The sequence below is a fragment of the Ptychodera flava genome, chromosome 14, assembly GCF_041260155.1.
Source record: "Ptychodera flava strain L36383 chromosome 14, AS_Pfla_20210202, whole genome shotgun sequence".
NCBI classification, from domain to species: Eukaryota; Metazoa; Hemichordata; class Enteropneusta; family Ptychoderidae; genus Ptychodera; species Ptychodera flava.
The window spans coordinates 15,418,645-15,444,617 of NC_091941.1; the positions used below are offsets into that span (position 1 = coordinate 15,418,645).

The 25,973-nt window shown below is 38.6% G+C and overlaps 1 protein-coding gene across 1 annotated transcript; it reads left to right on the plus strand.

Annotated features, from left to right (window-relative positions):
- The first annotated feature begins 3,085 nt into the window (after window positions 1-3,085).
- LOC139149516 (cadherin EGF LAG seven-pass G-type receptor 2-like) lies at window positions 3,086-25,733 on the plus strand. Its single transcript, XM_070721306.1, has 14 exons — window positions 3,086-3,516; window positions 13,782-13,961; window positions 14,780-15,142; window positions 15,413-15,721; window positions 16,061-16,363; window positions 17,313-17,621; window positions 18,172-18,368; window positions 18,969-19,641; window positions 20,057-20,216; window positions 20,908-21,114; window positions 22,117-22,554; window positions 23,068-23,558; window positions 24,318-24,478; window positions 24,805-25,733. Exons 1-14 carry the CDS (start codon window positions 3,396-3,398, stop codon window positions 24,808-24,810), a joined length of 3,918 nt encoding a protein of 1,305 aa, XP_070577407.1. The 5' UTR covers window positions 3,086-3,395; the 3' UTR covers window positions 24,811-25,733.
- Window positions 25,734-25,973: the final 240 nt, after the last annotated feature.

A 25,973-nucleotide genomic window follows, 5' to 3' on the forward strand; every position in this document is an offset into this window, starting at 1 on the left:
CAATTTACCGATATTTGAAATTCAAAATGGCCTTAGTATCGACGGAAACACCATCTGTTTTCCCCTTGTCTAAACTAGGTGTCACTCTAAACTAATAGGATTTTTTCCGCTACAGTACTAAGAAGAGAAAGCGGCAAGGGAACATATAGAACCGAACTGTGGAGGCAAATGTCTACCGCGTTTGCTTCCCGTTGGTCGGAATATGGCGACATTGTAGCCGTTGCATGGTTAGGAATCGAATGCTTATCCATCGACTGTATTAAATGTGTCAGTACTGGGTGTTTTCATCCACTATACAACCGGTCCAACACGGTGCCTACGCCAAATGATCTTCTAAACAACGCTGTTGTCTGATCTGAGAAAAACGGAACAAGGAAATCAAATGAGAGAAAATGATTAGGACCAATAAAATAAAAGTACACAGGATATATATATATATATATATATATATATATATATATATATATATATATATATATATATATATATATGTATATGTATATATATATATATATATATATATATATATATATATATATATATATAATTTGCAAATTGTAGAACAACACATTCTGAAGATAAATGTCGAAAAATATAGATAGATAAATCACTGTCATGACTTCTAGTGTTCAATATATTTCCATAATTTATTCTTGTCAAATGATAGTTGTGGAAATATTGTATCAACAAAATTTACACCCGATATCACGAAACAAAACTTGGCATTTGTCATAGTTTTCGAATCAATCATATAAAGATGTCAATATCTGTATAAGACAATATGTTAGATAACTTTGAGATATTGTAGGTTACTTGCTTAAAAATAAAATGTATTTTACCATTGAAATCACCTGTAAGGCCTGAGTTCCGAATGGGACTTATTGAGTTTGCGCAAAAATTGTTGGCATGATGCACTTTTATAGTCCGTTAAACGGTTGGCTATGTTTTGTTCGAAAGTGTATATCTCTTAATGGCTGCAGGTGATTTATCAACAGCTGAAACACGATATTATGAACAAACGAAAAACAAGGGCAGAGCGTAAATTGCCCGGTCACCTTGAACTTGGTCGATAATATATTGGATAGCAAAGACAAGGAGTTGTACGAATAACATCCCGAAAATACTGATATTTCCATCGGCCGTAACATGGAAGACTCATGCTGTAACATGTAATGCCCATTCCGTGCACAGTCTTTGCCAGTAAATTGTAGTAATGCTGACTGCTTCCGTATCATTTGACATGTGAACATAATGTGTACGCATGTTTCCCATTTTCCACCTACAATGTGCCCCATGTGTGTGTCCTGCCCATTTTGCTATGGCAACGGGATTGAATAAACCATTCACTATAACTGTAAATCTACGATAATGCACCATGAACGTAAACCTTGCGGCCTTGTCCAATTGAAGAGATACACTGAACACAACATGTGCTTCCGCAAGCGTGACAAATGTAATGAGGATCGGGTACTTTTTTTATTGGCCTGTCATGATGATTGATGGTAACAAAGTGAAGCGTACCCTAAATAACTGATGAACTCCTTAAATATGTCTTTCCTAGGGGTGTATTAACATAGCCCATGTTGGATATTTGGAAACGTTTATAGAGATGGTTTAGGTAAAACACTTCGCAAAAACGAAAACCTCGGCCAATTTAACGAAGTTGGATGTAGAATATGCCGAGAAGAGGGCCAGCAGCGGCAACTTCTGATGATTTTCCCAGTACTTTTAACACAAAGCAAGTTGAAACACAGCGTATATGTACGCTCGAAATGTACTATTATTGTTTACCTTTGAATTCTTGTCCGGACCTGAATTCACTTGTAAACAGTAACACTGCTGTCGACACATGTAAGCTTACAGGCTGAATTGACAAGCTCAGTTACTGTGTATCTCAACATGCTTTGGGGATTAGAACAAGAATTGTGGTTGATATAAAAAATTGTGGAAAAAAATCATCAAACATTACAGCTATTGGCCTTTTGAGACGAATCGTACCATGGCAACAAATGAGACACCGCTGAGTGATTTAGTGGGAAACAGCCGATGGGAACTACACAGTGTTCAGTTATCGCGTTTCAGGCCGTTGGTAGGAAACAAACACGTTTGTGTTGAACGAGTTTGTTTTAGTTTCAACTTTGACATATTGGGTTAACACTCTCTCGGAGAGAAATAGCTACCACTAAAAGGTTTGTTAAACTTTGCAGAAATGTATAAGAACGTCCCTAATAGTCTTAGACTGATATTGCACGAACAGTCAATAACGTACGAACATAAGTGATAACAGTGACTCATTGGCACTTGTGTTACTTATTGCTTAGGCTAATACCAAATTGAAAACGCATAAGTACAAGACATGAGATATTGAGGAATTTTATTATTTTATATATGTTGAATATTCATGATTGAGACAAAATTCAATTGGCGATTAATTATCATATATGTGCGAATATAATACATTTGATAAAATAACACAAACCAGAAATATGTAAACGTCGTATAAATTGTCCCCAAAACCGTTCCATTTTAATGTTGTTCAGAAATCACTCAATACCGAGTAATACATAGCTATGACAGTTAGTTGAATCACTGGATTCTTGATAAAAGATAAGTCTACAACTCAAATGGGACAGCAACGCATTAGTTTGGTATTAATCAGTCAGTACAAAAATCTCCATTGCGCTTTCAATCGTTCACTTCCCTGCATTGTTCAAGGATCTAGGCGATGGTTTGTCGAACGCTGAGAAGAGAAAAGTGTACGGGAACGATATAAACTATTTTGTTATATTCGTAAAGTTGCAAATAATGAGCATTTCAAGTACTGTATAATACTAAAATCTTGCACAATGCTCAAGTTTCATTCTCGTCGTTTAACCTCCGTTGTGAACATAGATATACACACATAATGTTGTTGATCACGACAATGCCAAAGGGAATTGATGGCTAATGGTTTTTTCGCTCAATGCTTTGCATTACCTTTATGTAGTAATATCTATCTTTTTCGGTCCAATCGTCGGAGACTTTCGAATGATGACGTCATTTGACTGTGTGACGTCCAAGGAAAATTAATCAGGCCTCCCTAACCACTGCGAGATTTGTAACCACAGGGCCGATGTATTGTCAGTGCGGCCTGGGAAACTTTTGAGTCGTTGTTCTCCAACCTTCTCCCCAACATTTTGTCAAATTCGGAGTGAACGAGCAAATTGCTGTTTGATCTGCAGAGGAAGGAGACAAGGGTACCGTGTCAATGCAATATTGAACTTGGATACGTGTTGAGGAACTCCGGTGATGGTGTGGTATTGATGTTGATTTGACGAATACTTGACAGCGTTCACTGCCAAGAAACAATGCCCTAATGATGATGTCTCTGACATGTTATCATTGATTTCACGACAATGAAGAGGGAAACCGTTATCGTACCGCCAGGATTGCCAGGAAGATACGCCTTTCCTAGGCTTACATCATCATCAATATTTTTGGCGGTGATACTTACTTTGATGAGCGGAACTGAAGCCAGTAAGTTCATATCTCTAGCTTGTTCACATACCCCATTCTGTTAAATTGGTGAGCACAACAAAATTTATCTCAACATTACTAGCTTATCTCATTTCAATGACACTAAAGATTTACGAGCGCGTCTTAATCCTTTGCTTCAATTTTACAGAAGCTAATTGAATATCGCTCCCCAAATGTCACAGTGTTGTTCCCTGCCTTGTCACTCAGCGTGTAACAGCTCTTCCATTTTTGACTCTATGGTAGACCACAGGGGATAAAATTCGTTTCATATGTTCATTTTAATTCGTAACAAAGGCATGATCACTACTACGTTTATGCTATATTTTTCAAGTTCAATATGAAAAGTCGCGCTTTAGTATTTTATTATCTTCTGTCGTTCATTATTGTCGAAATTGCATGTCGCGCTTCAGTTGCTAACGGTTCTTCGTTCAACGCTGTTATTCCCTCTGCACGATCATCTATACGTTACTTTCCAAGCCATCCAAAAATAATCCAAAAATTGGGCAAGACAGTCAGGGTCTATATTAATCAATTATCCCGCACAACGTTTCCTGACCTTAGGCTCGCAAGATTTATCTGACCTGACAGGACAAACTACAATTTTAATGATGACAATCGCTAGCCCAAAAACGAAAGGAGGAGAATAATCTGCACTCGTTCTGTATATAGTCAGCATGTCGACCCACTTTCGTCAAGTCTTGCAATCTCAGTGCACTAAAGATTAAAACGAAAACTGAAATGCCCTCTCGGCCGCGTAAAGAAAGATGCTTCTAACACATTCTCTCGGTAACGAATGTTTTTAACGACCTTATTTTACAGTAATGTCTCGCAACATCACGCTGCAGATTGACTACTATAGAGTGCTTTCTCCCGCTAGTCATATGCAAGTACTGGTTTTTCAAACGATGTGTCTGATGTCAAACCCACAAGTTGCGAGAGTGAAGGCAGAAATTCGCATGATTACGTTTCGGCCTTACAAAAAAATTCGTTTAATATTTCTAACGGGAAGATTGAGGTCAGAGGTTCGCAGAGTGATACCTGTCTGTTTTTAACAATCGGACTTCTTCTTGCCCGGATGAATTTCCGCGTCACCATCACACCTTCATTATGCCACTGTGATTCCATATTACCGTTTCAGGACAAAAATAAACATTTCATCAACGAAAGACGAAAACTAGTCATGAAACGTAGCAAATAGGCGCAAATATCTTTTTCCGAATTTATTGTCGTTTCTCTGTCAGTGAATGGTTGAAAATTTTTATGATATAATAGGGAAGTGGTCGTTGAAACTGCGCTCAAACGTCGTATGGGACCCACACAACCAATGTGAACAATGTATCTAAGGTACTTTGACGAACACATATTATTTTATTTGTCATAATGTACATCGTAATATTCAAAGTTTGCAGCTAGTCGAAGTTATACATCGCGCGTAGTAAAATAAATTGTTCGTAAACAAGACACTCGCACAGGCGCAGTTCAGACCACCACCTCCCTTTAATCTTCGGGCGATAGCGATAAGATGACTGATTGGCGCATTTCTGTCGTCCTATTTTTACCCCGAGATATTGGTACGCAATATGGTTCCCGCGCAAATCAGAAATGACTGACCTATTTATGTCGCTGCTATGTTTGTGACGACGCATCAAAATGATTCAAGGACGTATGACGATAATAAGAAACGCCTAGTTACCAAGTCAAGTCATACCGGATCGTGTCGAATATAAAGAAAAAGTGCACGTGTTCTTTTTATTACGAAGAATTTTTCGTAGCACTCTCTAGAGTTGTGGATCATCCATAGAAGTTCGAGAATGGGATGGAATTAGCGATACTTTGACATTCGCTGCACATATTTACATTTTGTTGTTCAATAATCATCCTTGACAACAAATTCATGACGCGGAGACCACGTGCCGAAATAACACATCTTAATAATTATCCAAGCAACAAACAAGTATCTCTTCCGCTTGAAAATCCTTTGAAACTAATTTAACTACTGTGCATAGACTATGCATATTGCCTTAATATTGTAATAATGCCAAAGAGTATGTGAGGTTTGCAGTTGAATACACTGACGCCTTCCTTGCATCATCCAAGAAGTAACTCTTTGATTAAGACTGTGTAATTTAATGTAGCATAAGCCTCGATATTGAAAGTCTTAAACTTTTGCTCAAATTTTACTCAATGAATCTTTCAACCATTCTCTTGCCAAATGAAGAACAAAAATCAGGGATCGCCGTCAAAAGTTTGGTGCTAGAAAAAACAAATTACTTAACATTTACTGATATTTGAAATTCAAAATGGCCGCCATGCCTATGTTAACTCTATTGGAGAAAATAAATTTTTCGATTTTCGAAAAACTAAGGGACTGGACACAAATTACAGGGGGGGGTGGGCCGGTGTTTTTGGGGGTGGGTCGCCATTTTTCGCGCAAGCATTTTTGAAGGGTCATAAAATTTTGTGCAAGCCTATGGGGGAGGGTCACCTTTTTTCATGCATCAAAGCTGAAATTGCATGTGCACATTATGGAATACTGGAAAAAGAAAAAATACCTCCTGGCACTTTCATTTTCTGCCATTACCATTTTCGGTGCGCCCTTCGGGCGCAAATTTCAGGTATAATAAACAATGTATTGATGATCCAAGCAGCCACATTGATTTAAGTTGTCATGATTTCTACTTATTCAACACTATTGTGCATAACTGTCCCCTATAATAACTCTTTCAATAACAGTTTGGGAGATTACTTATTTGACATCATTCTCCCATTGACAATACATTGGGTATAGGTCGGTGTCAAACGTTCATGTCGCTGTATGTACATTTTTTAATTTTTGAGGACATTGACAGAATACAAACTGTTCAGAATAGTGCATAGTGTCATCAATAACAACTGGAAGCTTCAGGTCGAACAACTTTTGAATAACAATTTAGGATCAGATAACCTATGAGTTATTTGTAGTTTCCTCATAGCCTACAATGTATAGTGAATCAACATTTTGGTGAAATTCCAAAATCAAATTTCTTCCACAACCATTGACTTGAAACCACTGTAGTCTAATCATGAATATTAATACTAATAAATAGGTGTACATAAATGCACAGGTTTACCAAGTTTTGTATTGGAAAAAAATTATTCATAGTTTCATCATAGACTGCCATGTATAGTGAATGGACATTTCAGTGAAATTCCAAAATCAAATTTCTTGCACACCCATTGACTTGAAACTACTCTAGTCTTATCATGAACATTAATACCAATAATCAAGTGTACATAAATGCACAGATTTTCCTATTTTTTTGTCGGAAAAAAATTATTCATAGTTTCATCATAGACTGCCATGTATAGTGAATCGACATTTAAGTGATATGCCAAAATCAAATTTCTTGCACAACCATTGACTTGAAACCACTCTAGTCTATCATGAACATTAGTACCAATAATTCAGTGTACATAAATGCACAGATTTACCTATTTTTGTATTGGAAAAAATTATTCATAGGGTTTCACCATAGACTGCCATGTATAGTGAATCAACATTTCGGTGAAATTCCAAAATCAAATTTCTTTCACACACATGGACTTGTAACCACTCTAGTCTAATCAAGAACATAAATATCAATAATCAAGCATACATAAATACACAGATTTGCCAAGTTTTGTATTTAAAAAAAATTATTCATAGCTTCTTCATAGACTACAATGTATAATGGATCCACATTTCATGCGAAATTCCAAAAACAAAGTTATTGTACACAGATGCACGTGTTACCACCCTCTTCTAATCAAGCACAATTATGTCAATTATTCAGGGTCATATATACACAAATAGTGCATATTTTTAATTCTGAAAATTTTTTTTTACAGTTTTGTCATAGACTCCCATGTATAGTGGATCAACATTTTATGCGAAATTCTAAAAACAAAGTTATTGTACACAGATACACATTTTACCACCCTCTTCTAATCAAGCACAATTATGTCAATTATTGAGGGTCCATATATGCACAAATAGTGCAAATTTTTAATTCTGAAATTTTTTGACAGTGTTTGTCATAGACTCCCATGTATAGTTTTGTCATAGACTCCCATGTATAGTGGATCAACATTTTGACAGAAATTCCAAAATCAAATATCTTGTTCACATGTGCACTTGTAAACAACCCATGCTAATCAAGTATATCTATATCAGTTATTAAACATCTGTATATGAACAGATATAGCTAGTTTTATACTGGAAAATACACGTTCATAGTTTTCTTATAGTCGACTACATGTATAGTGAATCAACATTATCGATAAAATCTAAAAATTACATTTTTTGTACAGGCATGCACTTTTTACCTGCCACTTCAAGCAAAGTACATTTACATGAATTATCACACACATATGATTTGATATTTCTTGGCCAACGTGTTATATCGGCCACATTTTTCCTTCCTTTCGGGAGGGCGACTTAAAAAGTATAGCAAGTCAGAAGGGGGTCTTTAACACATTGCGGGTCTTTTTGGGGGTATTGAGTAACAGGGAGGGTCACTTATTTTCATGCACGGATAAGGGGGAGGGTCACTAATTTTTGTGCATGAACTTTTGAAGGGTCACTATTTTTTACGCAGCGGTTTTTCGAAAAACACCGCCCACCCCCCCCCCTGTAATTTATGTCCAGTCCCTAAGACAATGAAAAGTTTTCTTACTTAAAGAGCTTTACAATGAGCACCAAGAAGAAGTAGATCAGAAAAGCATTGTAAAAATTTGAGAGTCCAAATATCTTTCCCCAAGGCACTTTCTACATTAACACACAAGGTAATTCCTGTCACCTCAAGTTGGTCTTCATTTGACTCGGAGACAGTGAGAACATACTGCATGATTGTAATAGCCGATCAGATCAGTGATAGCCTATGTAAGTGATGATAACTGAATTTTAGCCCGAACCAGAGCTCATTTGCCAACAGTAAAAAGGCATGTTGTGAACATCGCGTTGTGTTGACTAGGCCAATTTCTTATCATACTTAAGTGAGATGAAATGTATCTGTTTTTTCTATGACGAAAACACTGAAAATATCATGAACAGTTGTACTATTGCCCCATATTGTGAGATGCATTTGACTATTCCGAGAATTTCGCGGTCCCTGCTTTCAACATGCAAATTCATAAAGCTGCCGAATTAAGGATTTATTACATCTCATATACTAAAGCAAATATATCTAAACGTCCCGTTCCGCTTTAATTTAGTTCCCTACATTGACATAGATCCAACATCCGGGTCAACAGCGATTATCCAGTCATCTCGGATTTTAACCAGCCTCCGTCTTATACTGCTTGATTGTTTAATCTTCGCTAGCGTCGACCATTTTATTAATGAAAATAAATAAATTTTCCTCTCTACTGAATCCAATAATTTTGACATCAATCACACTTTTATCATTCTTAAACAAACAAAAGATTCTCTAGTCAGCTACAGAAAATGAAACTCAACCCTTTGGAATACTTACACACAAGCATCAATGGTTATCGGAAACACAGCTCGATATGCGAAGGAATCCCATTATATGTATTGAGGACTCACTCGACAAGAGTTATACAGCGTGATTACGTACATTCAAGGAATTTTTTTTTCCCTCCGGCCCGCGGGGAATGCGATTGACGCAGTTGCCATGGCGACCACTCATTTTAGCAGCAGCTGGAAGCCATTATCGCCAAAGTTGGATTGAGTACAATTTTAAGGTGGCAACGAAAGTCACCCTTGTAATTGTGTTTCTCTTTGTGCAATCACCTCACTCCGTGCCATCTGATGGTGAAAGCCGTCCTGTGAATAGGTCGCCCCAGATTTGAATTGTCCTCGACTACGTCATTCCCAGTGAGTCGAACAAACACGCCCTGTCAATCAAACGGACGTTGGGCACGTTGATAATTCCACCCTGCAATAGGCGATCACTTGCGAATTCATCAAAATAGGTGTACCATCAACTGCATCAACATGGATTATGTTTCGTTCCGTCTCATTATTTTATGTTTTCTAACCTACTTTTTATTTCGAATAGTCCAAAATGCTATTTGTTTGAGCATTGCCGAAATTTTCAATTTTTAAACAAGCAAACAAACAAACAACAAACAAACACAGGCAAAGCTCTCCCAAATTATTGCAATCTATGGTTAGGTTATGAACACTGCAGGTACTGTAGCTGCATACAAACTTCAAGAAGAATTATTACTTTAAACATAAAATGATCTGAAGAGTCCAAATTATGAAATAAGGTAAGACAATCGAATGAAGCTATTTAGTTAGTAATCATGATGGCTATCTTACGCATTCATTGATAATGCGTAAACATAATACAGACAGACACATACATACGTAGTACATACCTACATACATGCCTACATACATGCCTACATACATACATACATACATACATACATACATACATACATACATACATACATACATACATACATACATACATTGATTCATGCATGCATCACAAACGTGGTACTCCGATTTTTTCATCAATTCCAACATTTTAAGTCATTTTTGTATTGATTTCATTTTCGACTCTTTGGTATACCAATCATAAAACAGACGATTTATTTGAGTAACATAAACCAATTACTTGTCGCTTCGTGATATCGCAGACTACATGAACTTCCATCCCCGTGACTATACATATACGATATAAGACACCAAAATTTAGTATTTATCGGAGAACTGTATTCATTCATATCTATCAGCGGCAGTGAAGGACACTTTCACGCTCGCGATGATGGCTTTCGAACTCTTGATATACGAGGCATTCGTGATGGTCTATTAAAGCGCTGATGTGGATATTTTTTTTTCCTTTTTAGTTGTTTATCGAACATCAACTGATGACGCTAAATGCCAATAAAATGTCGTATTTATAGAGCGCCACATTTCATCTTGATTGATGTTCTTTGACCAATATCTGGAGGACGCAGATGGAGTGTGGAAGCTAATCATTTCAAGAAAATAATCTATAAACTGTGTCGGTCTCTCCATTACCATAGCAATTTGACGGACGACTTAAATTTTTCCAGTGTATTTCGAAAGCATTAGAACAGAATGGCATCGAAACCGAACTAATAGTGTTAATTCATCATTTACGTTTATTGTGATTTCGACTTGAATTTTCCCAGTTCTTTTCTTTTTACGATAACGCGCCTCGAAATGGGAGACTTAAACTTTTGCCCAAACTTTCAACAGCAAAACTTTGAATGCTCCCCCCCCCCCGCCTCTGTTAAAAGTCATGGGGAAAAATAATAATATTATTATTTTCACTAAACAAAGATTGCAAACCTTTACTGACTCCGATCGAGAGCTTCAAAGTTGGCCGGCAAAAGCGGTAGTTTAGAAAAGAATTGACAAAATCTTGACTGTTCGACTATCTGTCTCCGAGGCACATGCTACCTTAAAACACTGTAACTGTAGAAAAACCCCTCTGAGGTTCAATTGCTTAGTAAATGCTGACACGATGAGCTTCCGTCTGTATCTTGTTGTCCCTTCAATGCTAGAAGCTTGGTCGCTTAAAATGAGATTTATCAATAACAAGGCAATTATTGATAAATCACATTTTAAGCGACCAAGCTTCTTGCATTGAAAGGACAAAAAGATACAGACGGATCATGGTGTGATTCATCTAATGACACTGCATAATTATATTCCTGCTTGATACGAATCTTGTCAGATTCGTCGTCATGAAGACATGTTCCTACTCAAAAAAATTGTTGAACTTCTTTCATTATTTTCGGTGAGTTCGCCATACGCCACCAGCATTCTATTGAACGATGCGAATTCGTTTGCGTGCGTAGTTTTCTTTGCTTGGTTGACCCCGTTTGGCGTACTAGTTGCTTCTAACTCCACGAGCATCGTCGACGTGAATATGATTGGATTGGAACACATAGATCGTGTGAATCCACTGATTGATTGGCAATAAAACGCAGTCGACGATAACAATAGATGTAATCCGACTTTGCGGTAGAGTATACTGTCATGTTTGATAATCTGTATTGATTTCTCATTCACATCCACAACAATCTGAAGCCCTATCGCACCGATCAAATTATGACTGTACCGTACAGCGACTAAAACACACAATCTGCTCCTACAGATATCAGGCACACGTAAAATACACACCGAGTCGAAATTAGAAAAAAATATAGCAAGTAATCACATTTCAAAGGTATCTTTTCCCAGCAATCACTGAAGTTATTTTACAAGAGGGCCAGGTGTTTTTTTGTTTTATTCACATATTGAAAATTTCATTTCGGGATATACAAAATAATGATTACAAAACTTGCAAGGGAGCATTGTGAACAATTTTTCATTGAAAAGCTTACTGTTTTGTTTCCATGGTTACCTTAAATGGCGAGGAAAAGATGTCGGCCTACCGGTAATCCTTTTCATTTGTATCAAGAAAGTGTGAAAAGTACAGTTTACATTTCGGTCTAATAAAATAATCTGATGTAAAACCTTTTCTAGTACTCTCTACCTTACATTTTTAAGTGGTACTATTTTATTGTTGATAGCAATACCCCTAGGTAATTCAGGTCCAAGTTATAACCCATTGTTAATAAGTCATTCTCTTTTTTAAACTTGCTATCTTTATTAAATATGTCTGCAATACATACAATACCTTTCTTGAAAAGAAAATTACAATACATACAATACCTTTCTTGAAAAGAACATTATTAAAGACCTACTTCTTTTTACAGGAATCACTTTATTATTCCAAATGATTTGTTTATCTCGCTCCAAAAGTAGAACATTTCTTTATAAAGTTTGGCAAATGAATACGAATGAGTTTATATACAGCAGTCAGCGTACATCATTGTTAAAGACCAGACTAATTCATAAACTGGACAGAACCAATTTAGAGTCGATAGCATGTTTTCAGTACGACTTAATGCCTTACGCCCACACCTTTAGACAAATTTATAAAAAAATCCCCCGCCTTCCTGCAGTTCATTAGCAATCTTAATGAAGATTTATCATTGTGCTCTTTAAATAGAAGAGGTGACTGAAAGTACTAACATATCGACAAGTTTTCGTTCAAAAAACACTTTGGAAATCAGGCTCGCCTTCAGTGTCGTCAAAATGTTTGTATTAAATAGATACATGAACAAAGTTTGCAGTGCCTAGCCGTGGACAAGGCCCTCACGCTGAGACCTTTTCAGTTGTAAAGAGACGAAACAAACCGACTTTCTTTCATGCTTGATTAGTTTTCTGAAGCGGGAGACAAATTTAACAGAAAGGCCTTTTACGCTTTGATGGAAATAGGGAAACCAATTCTTGAACGTTTTCGAATTTCAAAATTTAAAACACTCTCGATAGACTGGAGATAGGAAGCCATTATCTTTGTTGCTGGCTAATGTTTCCCAGAGACGACAATACTTTGCACTTAAAAGTGAAAGCATTTTGTTATTATCGGAAGTGTCAGGAGCTGGCATTTCATCTTGTCAGTTCGCTTCCAACTGACGTAACTCTTTTTGTTCGTTTGAAAGCCCTTTTCGACAGACGGAGATATCACTTTTGATTTCACTGCGATGCATGCAACGTGACATGCAAAGAATGTATCTCTTACCCACAGATTGCTGATATTTCAGAAATGAATGATCTAAAAATTGAAATAAACAATGCTTGGATATTTTAATGGAGCGTGCATTTGCACCTCACTATCTGATGCCTGACAATTTTTTTTTTTTTTTCCTTAGAGACTGCAACATCTATAATAGCCATGAGTAGTGATGCATAGGTGACAGCATCGATCGAATCAATTGTCACCACGTGTTTCGTTACCATGTTTACTTATAACATTAAATGGCAAATTCTACATATTCTAATCACACGCAAAATAGTTCTTGAAAATATATCATTTTTCAAAACAACGCGAGATATAGGTCAAACCGTAGACTATTTCTTCTATATGAGCATGTCAGTATACTCTTGTTGACTATCAAACTATTCATAGCCAAGAACGGTTTTACTTCAATTCATGTCGAATGGATTGAGGGATCATTAGAATCTCTCTGACTTTGAGATGACTGCCCATTCACCTCGAGATCTCTGGTCAAACGCATGAGAAGTCACTGTTTACTGAGAATTTGTAGAAAAAAAAGACCGACCAGTGCATGCACTTACCATGAAGACATCGTTCTGGAAGAGTTGTTTACTTTCACAGTGAGAATTTATAAAAAAATAATGACTAGATATAGCTTTTCCTCCACTGTTTAATATCTCTGTTGTATTTCAGTTATCAATTTAGATTTACCAATACCAGCGGTCGAGGTTGTGAATGAAGGAATTTTACACGGCGGAACAATTTGCCCAAACATCGGTGCAAGCGGACAAGGAGCCGGTGCTCAGTATTTCTTTGCCTTGACTGCCGTACTGCCGGACCCCGGACTCACGTCCCCGTTTGAACTAGTTCAAGGTAGGCATCTCCTGTTATCCTTTGACAGAGCGTGTTACATATGCCATTGCAAGAAATAAGGAGAGATATCTGTGTTATCAAACGGAACAATATTACTATGGTTACATGGTCATATTCTGTCTACTGACCGTACATTTGAAGAGACATACCTTCATAATATCATTACATAGACAACTGCGCTTGGATATCAACCCCAAAATCTCTACTCTTACTCTAATTTTTCTCAGTTTACCAAAGACACTATCACCTGTTTCGATCAATCCAGCTGGGACAATTGTTCTTGGATATCGGGCCCCACATCATGGCCCTCGAGCTCACTCTTGTAGCTTTTACCTAGTCATCCGCACACCAGCTGACAAATTTTCACCTGTAGTGAATTTACTATCCTCATGCATCCTCATGCATTCTTAACAAAGTTAAATTTTTGAGGATAATGATAGCTGCTCGTAACACCCCTGGTGTTAGTCCTTGAAAATTACCCCCGCTAGTTTTTGCCCTCCCATTCCAAACCAGGAATACTCCCTTTGACCCTCCCCTTTAAAAGAACGTAAAATACCCTATTTTAAACGGACGGTGTTGTCCTTCTTCTCGACTAACCTCTCCGAACAAATCAAGAACCTCGGTTTTTTAAAAGTAACCTACTTAGCACAAGACTTAAAGTTCCACTCCCGCTGTTGATTAAAAATTGTGCTGATGGGCAAAACTGTCCGCCCGTCCACCTAGAGACAGTATGGGAACATCTTTATACGCGAACATCTTTATACGCGAACATTTTTATTGATTTCCTCTGTCATCAGCTGTTTTAAATCATTCTACAGGGATACCAAGCGATACAAACACCGCTGAAGTTCGTGCCGTCGTTCCGCCTGGGCTGAACTACGAAGTCGAAAGCCGATACGAATTGACCATCACTGTGGTAGACCTAAACGATGCTCCGGCAGGTACTGTCTCGGGAACTCTGACAGTTGACGTGACAGACGATCCCGAAAGACCGTACTTCACCAATTTACCAAGCCAATGCAGCATAGGTGAATCTGTCACCGTCCCGGATACATTCAAACTGGTAACTGCGATGGACGACGATTCCCCTCCGACGGAAATAAGCTTCAGCATCGCGGGGACAAATCCTTTTGGTGCGCCTTTCCAGATCGGAAATGTCATCTACAGTCCCGGAGATGCAGGTCGACACGATTTAATTATATATACTTCTCGTTATATTTAGTCGTTTTCTCTTTCTCTTTGTCACAACTTACGTGAAACGTGTGCTTAAGCTGTACATGAACACCTTGACATAGACCTTGAGTTTCAGACGAAGTACGTCATCAAGAAAACGAACGCAAAGTTTCAGAGCCTTATATATATATATATATATATATATATATAATAATATATATATATATATATATAATCCGTTCATATTTGTAACTCTTACGTTAAATTTTTATCGACAGTGGCGGAAATACAAAATGCTCCCTATCCAGGCTTCGACTATGAAACCCAATTCAATGATCTGTACGAGCTGTACATTGCAGTATCAGACGGTACATTGGCGATGACCTCAACCTTGACCGTGTCCATCTTCGATGAGAATGAGCCGGTGCGAATCACCAATCTGCCAGATACCACCAGCGTGTCGGAAAACATCGTTGGTAATTTCTTTCAGGTCGAGTGGGATGACGAAGATATTTTTGATGCCGGCACTCCGACCTTCTCGATCTCAACCGTGCCGTCAAACGGCCCGTTCAGCGTCGACGTATCAGGTAGGCAGAACACATTTTATGGGATAATTACGGAGAGGGGAATGTATTCGTTAATATTTTGTGATTTATGACAAAGTAAATTGATCTTTAAAATCTTTGGAGATCGCAGAATCGGAAGAACAACAGACATCCAGTTAAATTCCGTCATACGTTAATTTGATATGAAAAGTTTTGGTGTTGACTAATTAATATTCCATCTACAATATTTCAGGTTTTGGAAAGCTGTAGACGTCGTTTGACCTCAAAACTAGATTGTACCTAGACCTTTCGGTTGTTTTACAAAATAAGTTTGTTTGGTTTTAATTTGATTTCTGTTGTTCTGCTTGTTTGTTTGTTTAGGAAACATACAAATGGTTACTCCAGGGCTTGACTATTTGTCAAATAACCATTGGACGGTGAACGTTTACATCGAAGACCCGGATGGTCTGACTGACAGCGGCCAGCTTCAGGTCCAAGTCATCGATGTGAACATGGGTCCTGAGATCATCAACATGCCAGCTGGGATCACCGTCCAAGTGGGAGAATTCAGCTCGGCTGGCAGTGACATCTTCAACGTAGAAGCATTCGATGAAGACGCCGATGAATATTTCTGTGCACTCTTCACCAATCCTAGCGATGGCAACTTTGCTATAAACTCTTCATGTAAGGATTTCATTATTTTTCTATCAGTTCAAGTGAAATGAAGTAAGATATTGCTCTTTTCTCCTGAAACATAAATTCCTTAGGGTCAAACTTGATTTGAGCATAGACCCTCGAGAAAAAACGTTTTTCTCGAGGGTCTATGATTTGAGCGAACTTTTCTTTCAACTGTACCCCTAGCGGGACGTCACTGTGGGGGATAGTTAGTGACACATTAAAGGGACAAAGTCGCCCATTTTTCATGAATTTTGCTTGATACGAGATACTACTGATATTGTTGGACATGTTGAAAGATACTGAATGAATGGGTGACCATGCATATATTCGACCCCTGTTTTAAACAAATTAAATGAAACCAGCGCGAAAATGAATTAATGGTCATCACCATTAATTCATTTTTGCGATCGTTTCATGTATGGCTTCAAATATATGAATGGTCACCCATTCATTCAGTATCTTTCAACATGTCCAACAATATCAGTAGTATCTCGTATCAAGCAAAATTCATGAAAAATGGGCGACTTTGTCCCTTTAAGGTAGTTCGCGCCTCGAAAGTGAAAGACAAACTTTTGCTCAAACTTTCCTCAAGGAAAGTTTCAACCTTTCTCTTTTAAAATCAAGGATAAAAATCGGGGGTCGCCGTGCAAATTTTTGTACTAGAGAAACAAATTACCAAAGATTTGTAGATATTTGAAATTCAAAATGGCCGCTATCCCTGCGTTAACTCTATGGGGAAAAATAAAATTTTCAATTTTCAAAAAAACTAAGACGGTGAAAGTCTTTCTTACTCAAAGAGCTTCAGAATCAGCACCACAAGTGGTAGATTAGAAAAGTAATGGAAAAGTTTGAGAGTCCGAATATCTGCCCCCGAGGCGCATTCTATCTTAAAGATCACATTCTTACTCTACATATAGTCTGTTAATGACAAGTTTTACATTTCATTCTCTCACAGCAAACGTTATTTACGTTGTCGATGAGCCAACCCTAGACTTTGAGACGACATCATCTTACACCTTGACAGTGACCTGTCACGACAACGTGGACAGCGGTCTACCCAGAGACCTCACCGTAGAGGTCGTCAACGAAAACGAAAACCCTGAAATACGAAATTTACCAGCCACGGTAACGGTGCCCGAAGACGCAGTGAACATGTCGCCGATTTTCGTAGCTGACGGCTATGACGTTGATGGGGACAAGCTCAACTACGTCATCGCGGTGTCCCCTGCACACGGTCTGGCCAAGTTCTTTGTAGCCAACACAGGTGAGTTATCATTTGGAAGAGTGTTTCACAGGCCGGTCGGCATTGTCACTGCGGCATGTTCTTTTTGCAATAGTGCTGTCATTGAGCAGTCTAAAAGGTCTCGTCGATAAAATCCTGAGAAGGTTCAACTTATTAAAGACAGTAATGCATGTCCAGTAAGCTATATGTAGTGTGATAGAATCAAGTCTGTGTGGGTACTAACATTCCCTGCATGCAATGCAACATCTCAATAGGTTCTGCCTTACGTTAACTTTGTTGTCAAACGTTTATATGTTCTTCTATGATCCTGGTATTTGTTCGCATCATAAATATTTCCGTTAAAAACAACAATAACGATAAACGCATCGATGGGAGACTGGGCATCCCTTAAAAGTGGGAGATGTTGCTTGCAAATTTGTATGAAGCTTGTTGGCCGATAGACATATATTTATCAAAAAATTCAATATACAAGTGACTACAATAGGTAATGAAATCTGAAGCCATCATGTCTATGATACATGAAGGACGTGGTCCGATTTGACAGACTTTTCGTCATTTTTAACATTTGAAGCCTCCAACGATGCCCAGATTAGCATCGTCGACAATCCCGGTTTCGACTTTGAAAGCACAACTCAGTACACTGTCACACTGTCAGCGTCAGATGGCGCCCTGACTGCGACTGGAACATTGAATGTCGACATAGTGGATATAGAGGAACCGCCTCGATTCCTTAACAACAATCAAGAAGTAATGCTTGATGAAGAACAGGTGTGTCACGGTCACTGTTGTCTGTCCCTTTATGTACCCCACAAATAGTGCATATCTAATTTATTAATACAAATTGATAATAACGTATCACGTGTAAATTGTAATGCCCATGTTTAAAGGACCAATTATGCTAACTTGATAATATTTTCACCTTTTTTGTATTGAATGTGAAAAATTCCTTATTCTACTCCTCAAAGCATGTTGATATGTACACAGAGTTCAGCTTGTCAACTGAGCCCGTACATGTGTAAACTGCATGCATGATTCGTTATTGTTGAAAAATGACTTCTGGTCCGGACTATTATTCAAATGTAAACAATAACAATGCATTTTACACATATAGACGCAAAGTTGACAAGCTAAATAGTGGGTGTTTCGACATTCTTTGGGGAGTAGAATAAGAAGTTGCAATTGATATACAAAATAAAAATTATGAAAAATCATCAAAAGTTAGCAAGTCTGGCCTTTTAGGAAAATTATGATTTATAATATATTGTCTGTGAATTCTAACTCTTAGTTCTGCATGGCTACGATAGAACAGTCATTTTCTACACGGGACGGAAGATTATATAGCTGGTTTCCTATTGGTTGTTATTTCAGGCTACTGGTACGTTAGTGTCTGTCGATTGGTCAGTGATCGACGTCGATGACCCCTTGAACTCTTTGGTGTACGACATGATTGGTGGAACCTACACTCCGTATTTCAGATTCATTGGAGGCTCAAACCCTAAGCTGAAAATTGCTCGAACCATGGATTATGAAGATAACTTTCCAGTGCCGTTCAATGTACTGTTCTCTGTCACTGACCCGGCTGGTGGACGAGATTACCTGTCTCTGGACGTCTATCTCCTAGACATTAACGACAACTCTCCCGTGTTCAGCCAATCCCAGTACATCGGGTCGGTTTACGAGATGGAAACCTACGGCTTTTCCGTACTTCACGTTTCCGCATCGGATGACGATGTTGCTGACACCGTCACGTACGACATAAGTCCAACCAGTCCTTTCTTTGCAGCCGATCCCCAAAGTGGTGACGTCACAGTGAAACAGGCTATAGATAGAGAAACAGTCGGAGATGTTATTCACTTCACCATGATTGCCTCGGATAACCGATCACCGCCGTCGACGCGAACGGCAAATGTCCAAGTCATTGTGGTAGACATCAACGACAACGCTCCGAAATTCCAGAAGGATTTTTGGAACTGGGAGATACGGTATGACGCCACAGCCGGTTCCTATGTAAAAAGTGTTACGGCAACAGATGCCGATTCAAGTAAGTACTTGATTTGACGTTGCGACATCATGGACTCGAACAAACGACATGATTTACCATTATGATGATCCCTGAATGATTTTCACAAAATGCGAACGATTGAAAACAGAAGGCGCAAATCCTGTTCGCAAATGTGAATTACAAGTAACTTTGAAAAAGCTTCCAGTATCATCCAGCATATGTTCACATCATACTGTGCCACAAATCCCAGATATCACACAGGCGTTCAAGCTGTAGAGATCTGCGGCATGTAGCTCTAGAGTCTAGTGGACTCAAACATCATGCAGTAACTGATGGTTAGAAGCTTTCTAAGTTTCCGTCCTGAAAATAAAAAAGAGAGAGAAATGGGAAAATATGGCATACAAACCCTGTTACTCTGCTAACTTTGAAGTTATTTGAATTCTGACTTTCACAGGTATTAATGGTGCTATTACATATAAGATGTATCTGGTAAATCTTGACTTCGCCATAGATAAAGACGGTAAAGTATACACTGAAAGGGATCTCAGACCTAGCCATCAGTATACACTGGTATGCAATGCTCATGACAATGGAAATCCTGTACAGGTGTCGCAGTGAGTAAACGGTAGCAACAGTCTTAGATTAAAATTAGGTCCAAATTGTTGCTATTAATCGAATCGAGGTTGTCAAGGTAGCACACGCCTCGAACTTGAAAGACTTAAACTTTTGCTGAAACTTTCCATATGGGAACTTTAAACCATTCCCTTTCGAAATCAGGAATGAAAATCAAGGGTCACAGTTCAAAACTTGGTACCAGACAAAGACAAAATTATCCAAAATCCCGACACTTGAAAATCAAAATGGCCGCCATCCCTTGGTTAACTCTAAAAGGGGAATTTTCGATTTCACCAAAATAAAAAAAGGCCGATGAAAATTATATTCACTGAGTGAGCTTCAAAATGAGACCTCGAAAGCAGTAGGCTAAGACAGTATTGTAAACATATGAGATTCCGAATACCATCTGTCCACGAGGCGCATTCTATCTCAACAGCGGAAAATGAAATACTCATACTTAAGGAACCTAGATATTAGGATATCCTGAAATAGTTGTGGTTTACCATTTGTTATATGGAAGTAAGTATTACGACTATACTTTCAAAAATAACTTGATAAAATCACCACCCTATGGTAAACAAAATATAATATCATGGATGTCTTCAAATTAAGAACAAAGTAGGTAACAGAGGAGACTTGAGTATAGTTGAAATGTTCACATTATAATTAGTCATTCAATTCACGTTTCAGCGTTACTATGATTCGTATCGACACATACATTCCATGGTTTGTACTGGTTGACGTCTATATCGGGACAAATTTGAACGATCTCACATCAACTAGACGCCAGGAGCTCATCGAAGCCTTAAACTCCATCTATCAGCCTTGGTTTTTCCGCATCTCTTCTGTCAGATCCATGAGTGACCAAAATCCACCAACAAGGCGTCTGCTACAAGAGTGAGTGACTTGCGATAATTTACTGAGTTCCTGCTAAAGATTCTGTTTGAAAAATTTCTCAGTACGTGGTTATCGTATCGGAGATTGAAATATTGTTCAACCATATTCATCATATTTCTCTTACAATAAATAGCTATACGTAGAGCTCATAATTGGATTCTATATCCGATGTAATTCATAAGTCTTAGTGGTTATAAGAAGTGATATAATCATTTCGATTTTTATTCCGATAAAAACACCGACGTGTATACTAAGATCGTCTGTCCGTATGTATAAACGGCAACTGCTTCTGAGCAAATCTTCCCGCTACGTTGGATAGTAGATCACAAACTGAAGGTCAGACATTTTCGGAAACCTAAACTGTCTTGTTAATGGACGAGTTGTTTCGGCTTTCTACAAGAGGGTATATGCACTATCAATATCGCTGAGTGTGACTGTCCAATGTTCCCAGAAGGCTTTTGCTATTTAACCGGCGAAAATTTATTCTATTACAGATGATTGCCGTCTGAACAGACCTGGCAAAGTTTGAAAGTTTAAACTCTGGAGGTCTCGACCAAGCATTTATGACTATCCACATGGTTGTCGAAAACGCATTTCATATTTATTTATTTTTTCATATTTATATTACTTATGATGCTATGAAATATTTCAAAGCATCGCAAACAAGCACTATTAAACTCGACAAAAAGCCAGTTACATAGGTACAACAATATGATAAACCATCAAAAACATAGAAGGAATTGCAGTCGAGACCAGCGGGTAGCCATATGGCAAAAACAGCTTGTCATTTTGAGAGATTGGGAATTATTTAGAAAGCGTAATTAGATGGACGCATCCGTCGGGATATATTGTACGATACTTCTCACTCTATGACATTGGTTTACAATGAACCATAATCCGTTTTACGCTTATGCAAGATTCACGAAAACATTTAGAAACGTTCAGGGACGTTCACCCAGAGCGCACACGTGGACTAACTCCTGCTCTGTGCTGTCTCTCCAGGGTTGTGATCGTCGAAATGTACGCCCTGACGAATAACAACACGGAGTATCAGAGTAATGTGACTGCAGCAAAAGAGTTCGTGTATTACAGCGACCTGGTATCAGCGATGACCATTCACTCAGACGGCACTCCATCCGACATCCTGTCGGTGCCAGCCTTCGATGACTTCCCGGTGATCAGAGTCGAACCGACGTACGGGAAGGACGACATCAACTGGTGGCTGGACACGAAGGAAGGCATCGCTACGATCTGCGTTATCATTCTATTGTCGTTGTTAGTGTTCAGCTACCTCGTCTACCTTTGCTTTCGGAAGCGTCAGTCCTGGCAGAGATTGTTAAAACGCTGCTGTCACCAATGTGATTGCAAGAAGACGACAGGGCGGTTGCGTTCTCTGTGCAAAAAACAGGAGAAGGTCGAAAACAAGAAGGACATCCCACAGTAAGTTCTATATTGTTGACAGGTAACTCATCTGTGAAACTTGAAATGCACAACTTTAAGTCTCCTCTCCAGTCTACGTAAAATGTGACACAACACTTCCTTGTCAACATGTTGTACAGTGAGTTGATGCAGCGTTGATTTAGATCCATGTCAGTGGGCTAATGAGGCTGACAATGCTGTTATACTTTGTCAACTTTTTCCAGCAAGGTTTATTCAGAACCAAAGTCATACTTTTCTGATGCACAATTTAATGGCAGCCTGTGGCAGGTTCCAAAAACTGGTGTGCATTTACTCTTTTTCATAACACCCAGCATCACTGCAAGCATTTTGTCTGTAAACCTTCCCCTCATGATCTTCCCTGAGGCCTCCTTGAGGGTTTGTCCATCGATCCGAAAGTTTTCGTTGACTTAACAATATTAATTTATGAGTCATAAGTACGAATTTTATAGCGAATGGTTCTACTTTCAATCCCCCATTCAGAGGAAATTTTTACATTTCTCTCCTGTCAACTAGAGTCACATTGCCGGTTGCGTGGGAAGGAAAGGCCGTCAAGCGACCGATGACGATTCCGTCCGATACCTTGCCTCCAACGAACGAAGGAACATTTGAACTACGTTACGGCAACAGACCACACTACACGATGCTCGGTAGTGCTACATACCTGAACAACCAGTCGAAAGACAATGCTCCGGACCTGCAACCGCCAAATCAGGAGAGATTGTCCTCGGGATCGACGATGTCGGATCCAAGGACTAGATCTGCAGCACGCAGCTGGTTGCAAAGTGACCAAAGTATTAACAGGGGCTTATCAAGCCGCGGTAACTCCGAGACTTGGTCTGCGAGTGATGCGACAGTAAAATTAAATCAAATGCATGGACCGTATCGTTTGTCATCTCCCGACAGGTTGGGTGTCCCTGTGAGACAGGTAGGGATAAACACTCCAGAGGACGACACAAAATCGTCGTCTGGACACCAACCACTTCATGCGAAAGAAAGGCAATCACGTGAGTATATCATATCTCAGAAGTCGTGTGAAGATTAAACAGGCAAAATCTCTGTGGTGAAATCTCCAACGGTAAAAGTAACGGCACCTCGAGAAACTCTGTATTTTGTCACGACACTATTATCGTTTTAAATTCAATTATGGCCGGGTTATTAAGTTTTACAGGTATCCTTCCGCCCTTTGTGAAGCTCAGGGGACATGCGAAACGTGATTCCTTCGAATTTTCTGTAGAGAGGGTAGACCTGTCTATCAAAATCGCCATAGCATACATACCATGCAGCACAAATGGTGACAAAGCACGCTGCTTTAAAGGTATACAGTCACCTGTAATCTAAATATGCCCATATATGGTCAAAGGGGCGTTCCTTGGTATTCAAAATGCCCGTGTGAGGGCGCTGTTTATAAAAAGAGGCCACCCGCTTAAAATCTTCGATTGGTGAGATTTTCTTTTACCATGGTAGCTGTGGCAAAATTGGAACAAGTGACAGTATACCTATAATAAAACGATTCGACAACAGAAGATCGTGTTCAATTTATATATGAAGTCAGCGCTGTTATTTGCGCAAAACAAACTGACATCACTTGTCATCATCAATAATGGCACAGCATTTCTTGGTATGGATTTTCGGGGAAGAGTGGGATGTTTCAGCATCAAAACGCAGAAATTACGGTTCACGTACGTCAGTCCTACAATCCATTGCCCTAACACTGTGTTAACTGCACTTTCTTTCTATGATAATTGGGCAAATATTTCTCACAGGGTCCCACAGCGGTTATTCAGCGAGGCAGAGAATCGACGAGAGTCCTACAGCAGTCGAAGCCCGGTCTCCAAATACCGTGGCTTATGGGATTGAAACATCGAACGCTGCAGGGAATGATAGGGTAAATGGTAGTGGGTACAGAATGAGATCATGGAGGAAGGTAAGTAATATGTCACTTTTCAGGTTTTTTTTGTGGAAATCAGTAATAAATCAACGTAGATAATGGAAGTTCTCGTACATGCCAGCTCAACTGTGAAGATACACATACAAATGCGTGTTCATCCATCGCGGCCATCACCCAAACAACACAGCTTGCCATGGGATTACAATTAATTACAACGTCCTGAAGTCGATCACCGTAATATTGAAATTAACAACATATAGGAAACGAGAGTTCACTAATGAAAGTGCAAGAACAAATATTAATATTTGACTGTTTACCCTTCAAAGGTTCAATGAGCATCATTTCCTCTGTTGTTCTTTCAGCAATGATATAGTGACATCACAAGTCGACTTTTTCGATGTGCTTCGATGGATTGTCAGTTCCTACTACAGAAGATAATATCAACGTGGCAGTCATCGTTATATGGTACTCTCTGCAATAGTGTTGTAGCCCGTGGTTTTTTTTTCTAACTGATACAGATTACAAGTCATTCCTTTGTTCATACAGACTTTCTAAATTTTTATTCAATGCTGGTAGCGAGAATTTCCAACACTTCAAGCGATCCTTTGAATCTTTTAAGAATTAGCAAAAACCTTTATAAATCGTGAAGTCTTCATAACTTTATAAAATTAATGTTCAAATCTTATGAATCACAAAAGCGCCAAAACTTGTTTTCCCCTATACCGTTGTAGCGTTGTTTTGTTATTAACAGTTATGATCATTGATAGCAATAACAATTGAGTTTTGGTAATGATGACACGTCATGTATATTTAATGTAAAAAGTCTAATTATCACAGTTATTTTATCCGCAACTTTCTTCTGTGTCCAATTTTCGTCGAATACACATTGTTGTCAAACCAATAACGCCTCGGCCGAGCTATCAGTTTAAGGCCGAGAAGCAATGATTCTAATAACTTTGCCGTTGACATCTTTCTCGTACTAGCATGTAAAAGTTTTCTCACAACGCCATGTCGTCCTTTGTTTTATTGTCATGAAACTATGCATTTTGCCTTTAGGCGTATATCGTTATATTGCATGGACTGTGTTCTAGGTGAGAAGTTAATCAAGACCACGGTCCCTTTGTGGAGGGATCGAGTTCAGATCAACGATTTTCTGCTAACCGCTAAACAGGCCACTCACATATTTTAAGTTAATGACAGTTTTTCAATCTTGGATTCTCAATCCACAAGAAAACTAGTAATTTCTGGAATTTATATTTTTAAATAAAAAAGGACATTTTGAATAGTCCGCACACATGTGTTTTACTATCATGAATGTGGATGAAAGTTTGGAAGATGAGCATAGAGATAGTATATCTTTGTGGCCGCCTTGCTGTCTCTTAGCGTGAGATAATGATTGTGCAGATTATCATTGTTTTAGGAAAAGAAAATAAAAATAAATAAATAAATAAAATTGGGCTGTTCCGATAACATGGTTTTCGAAAATAGGGTAGGTATATGTCGGCAGGGATTTTTTTCCAAAATATTATTA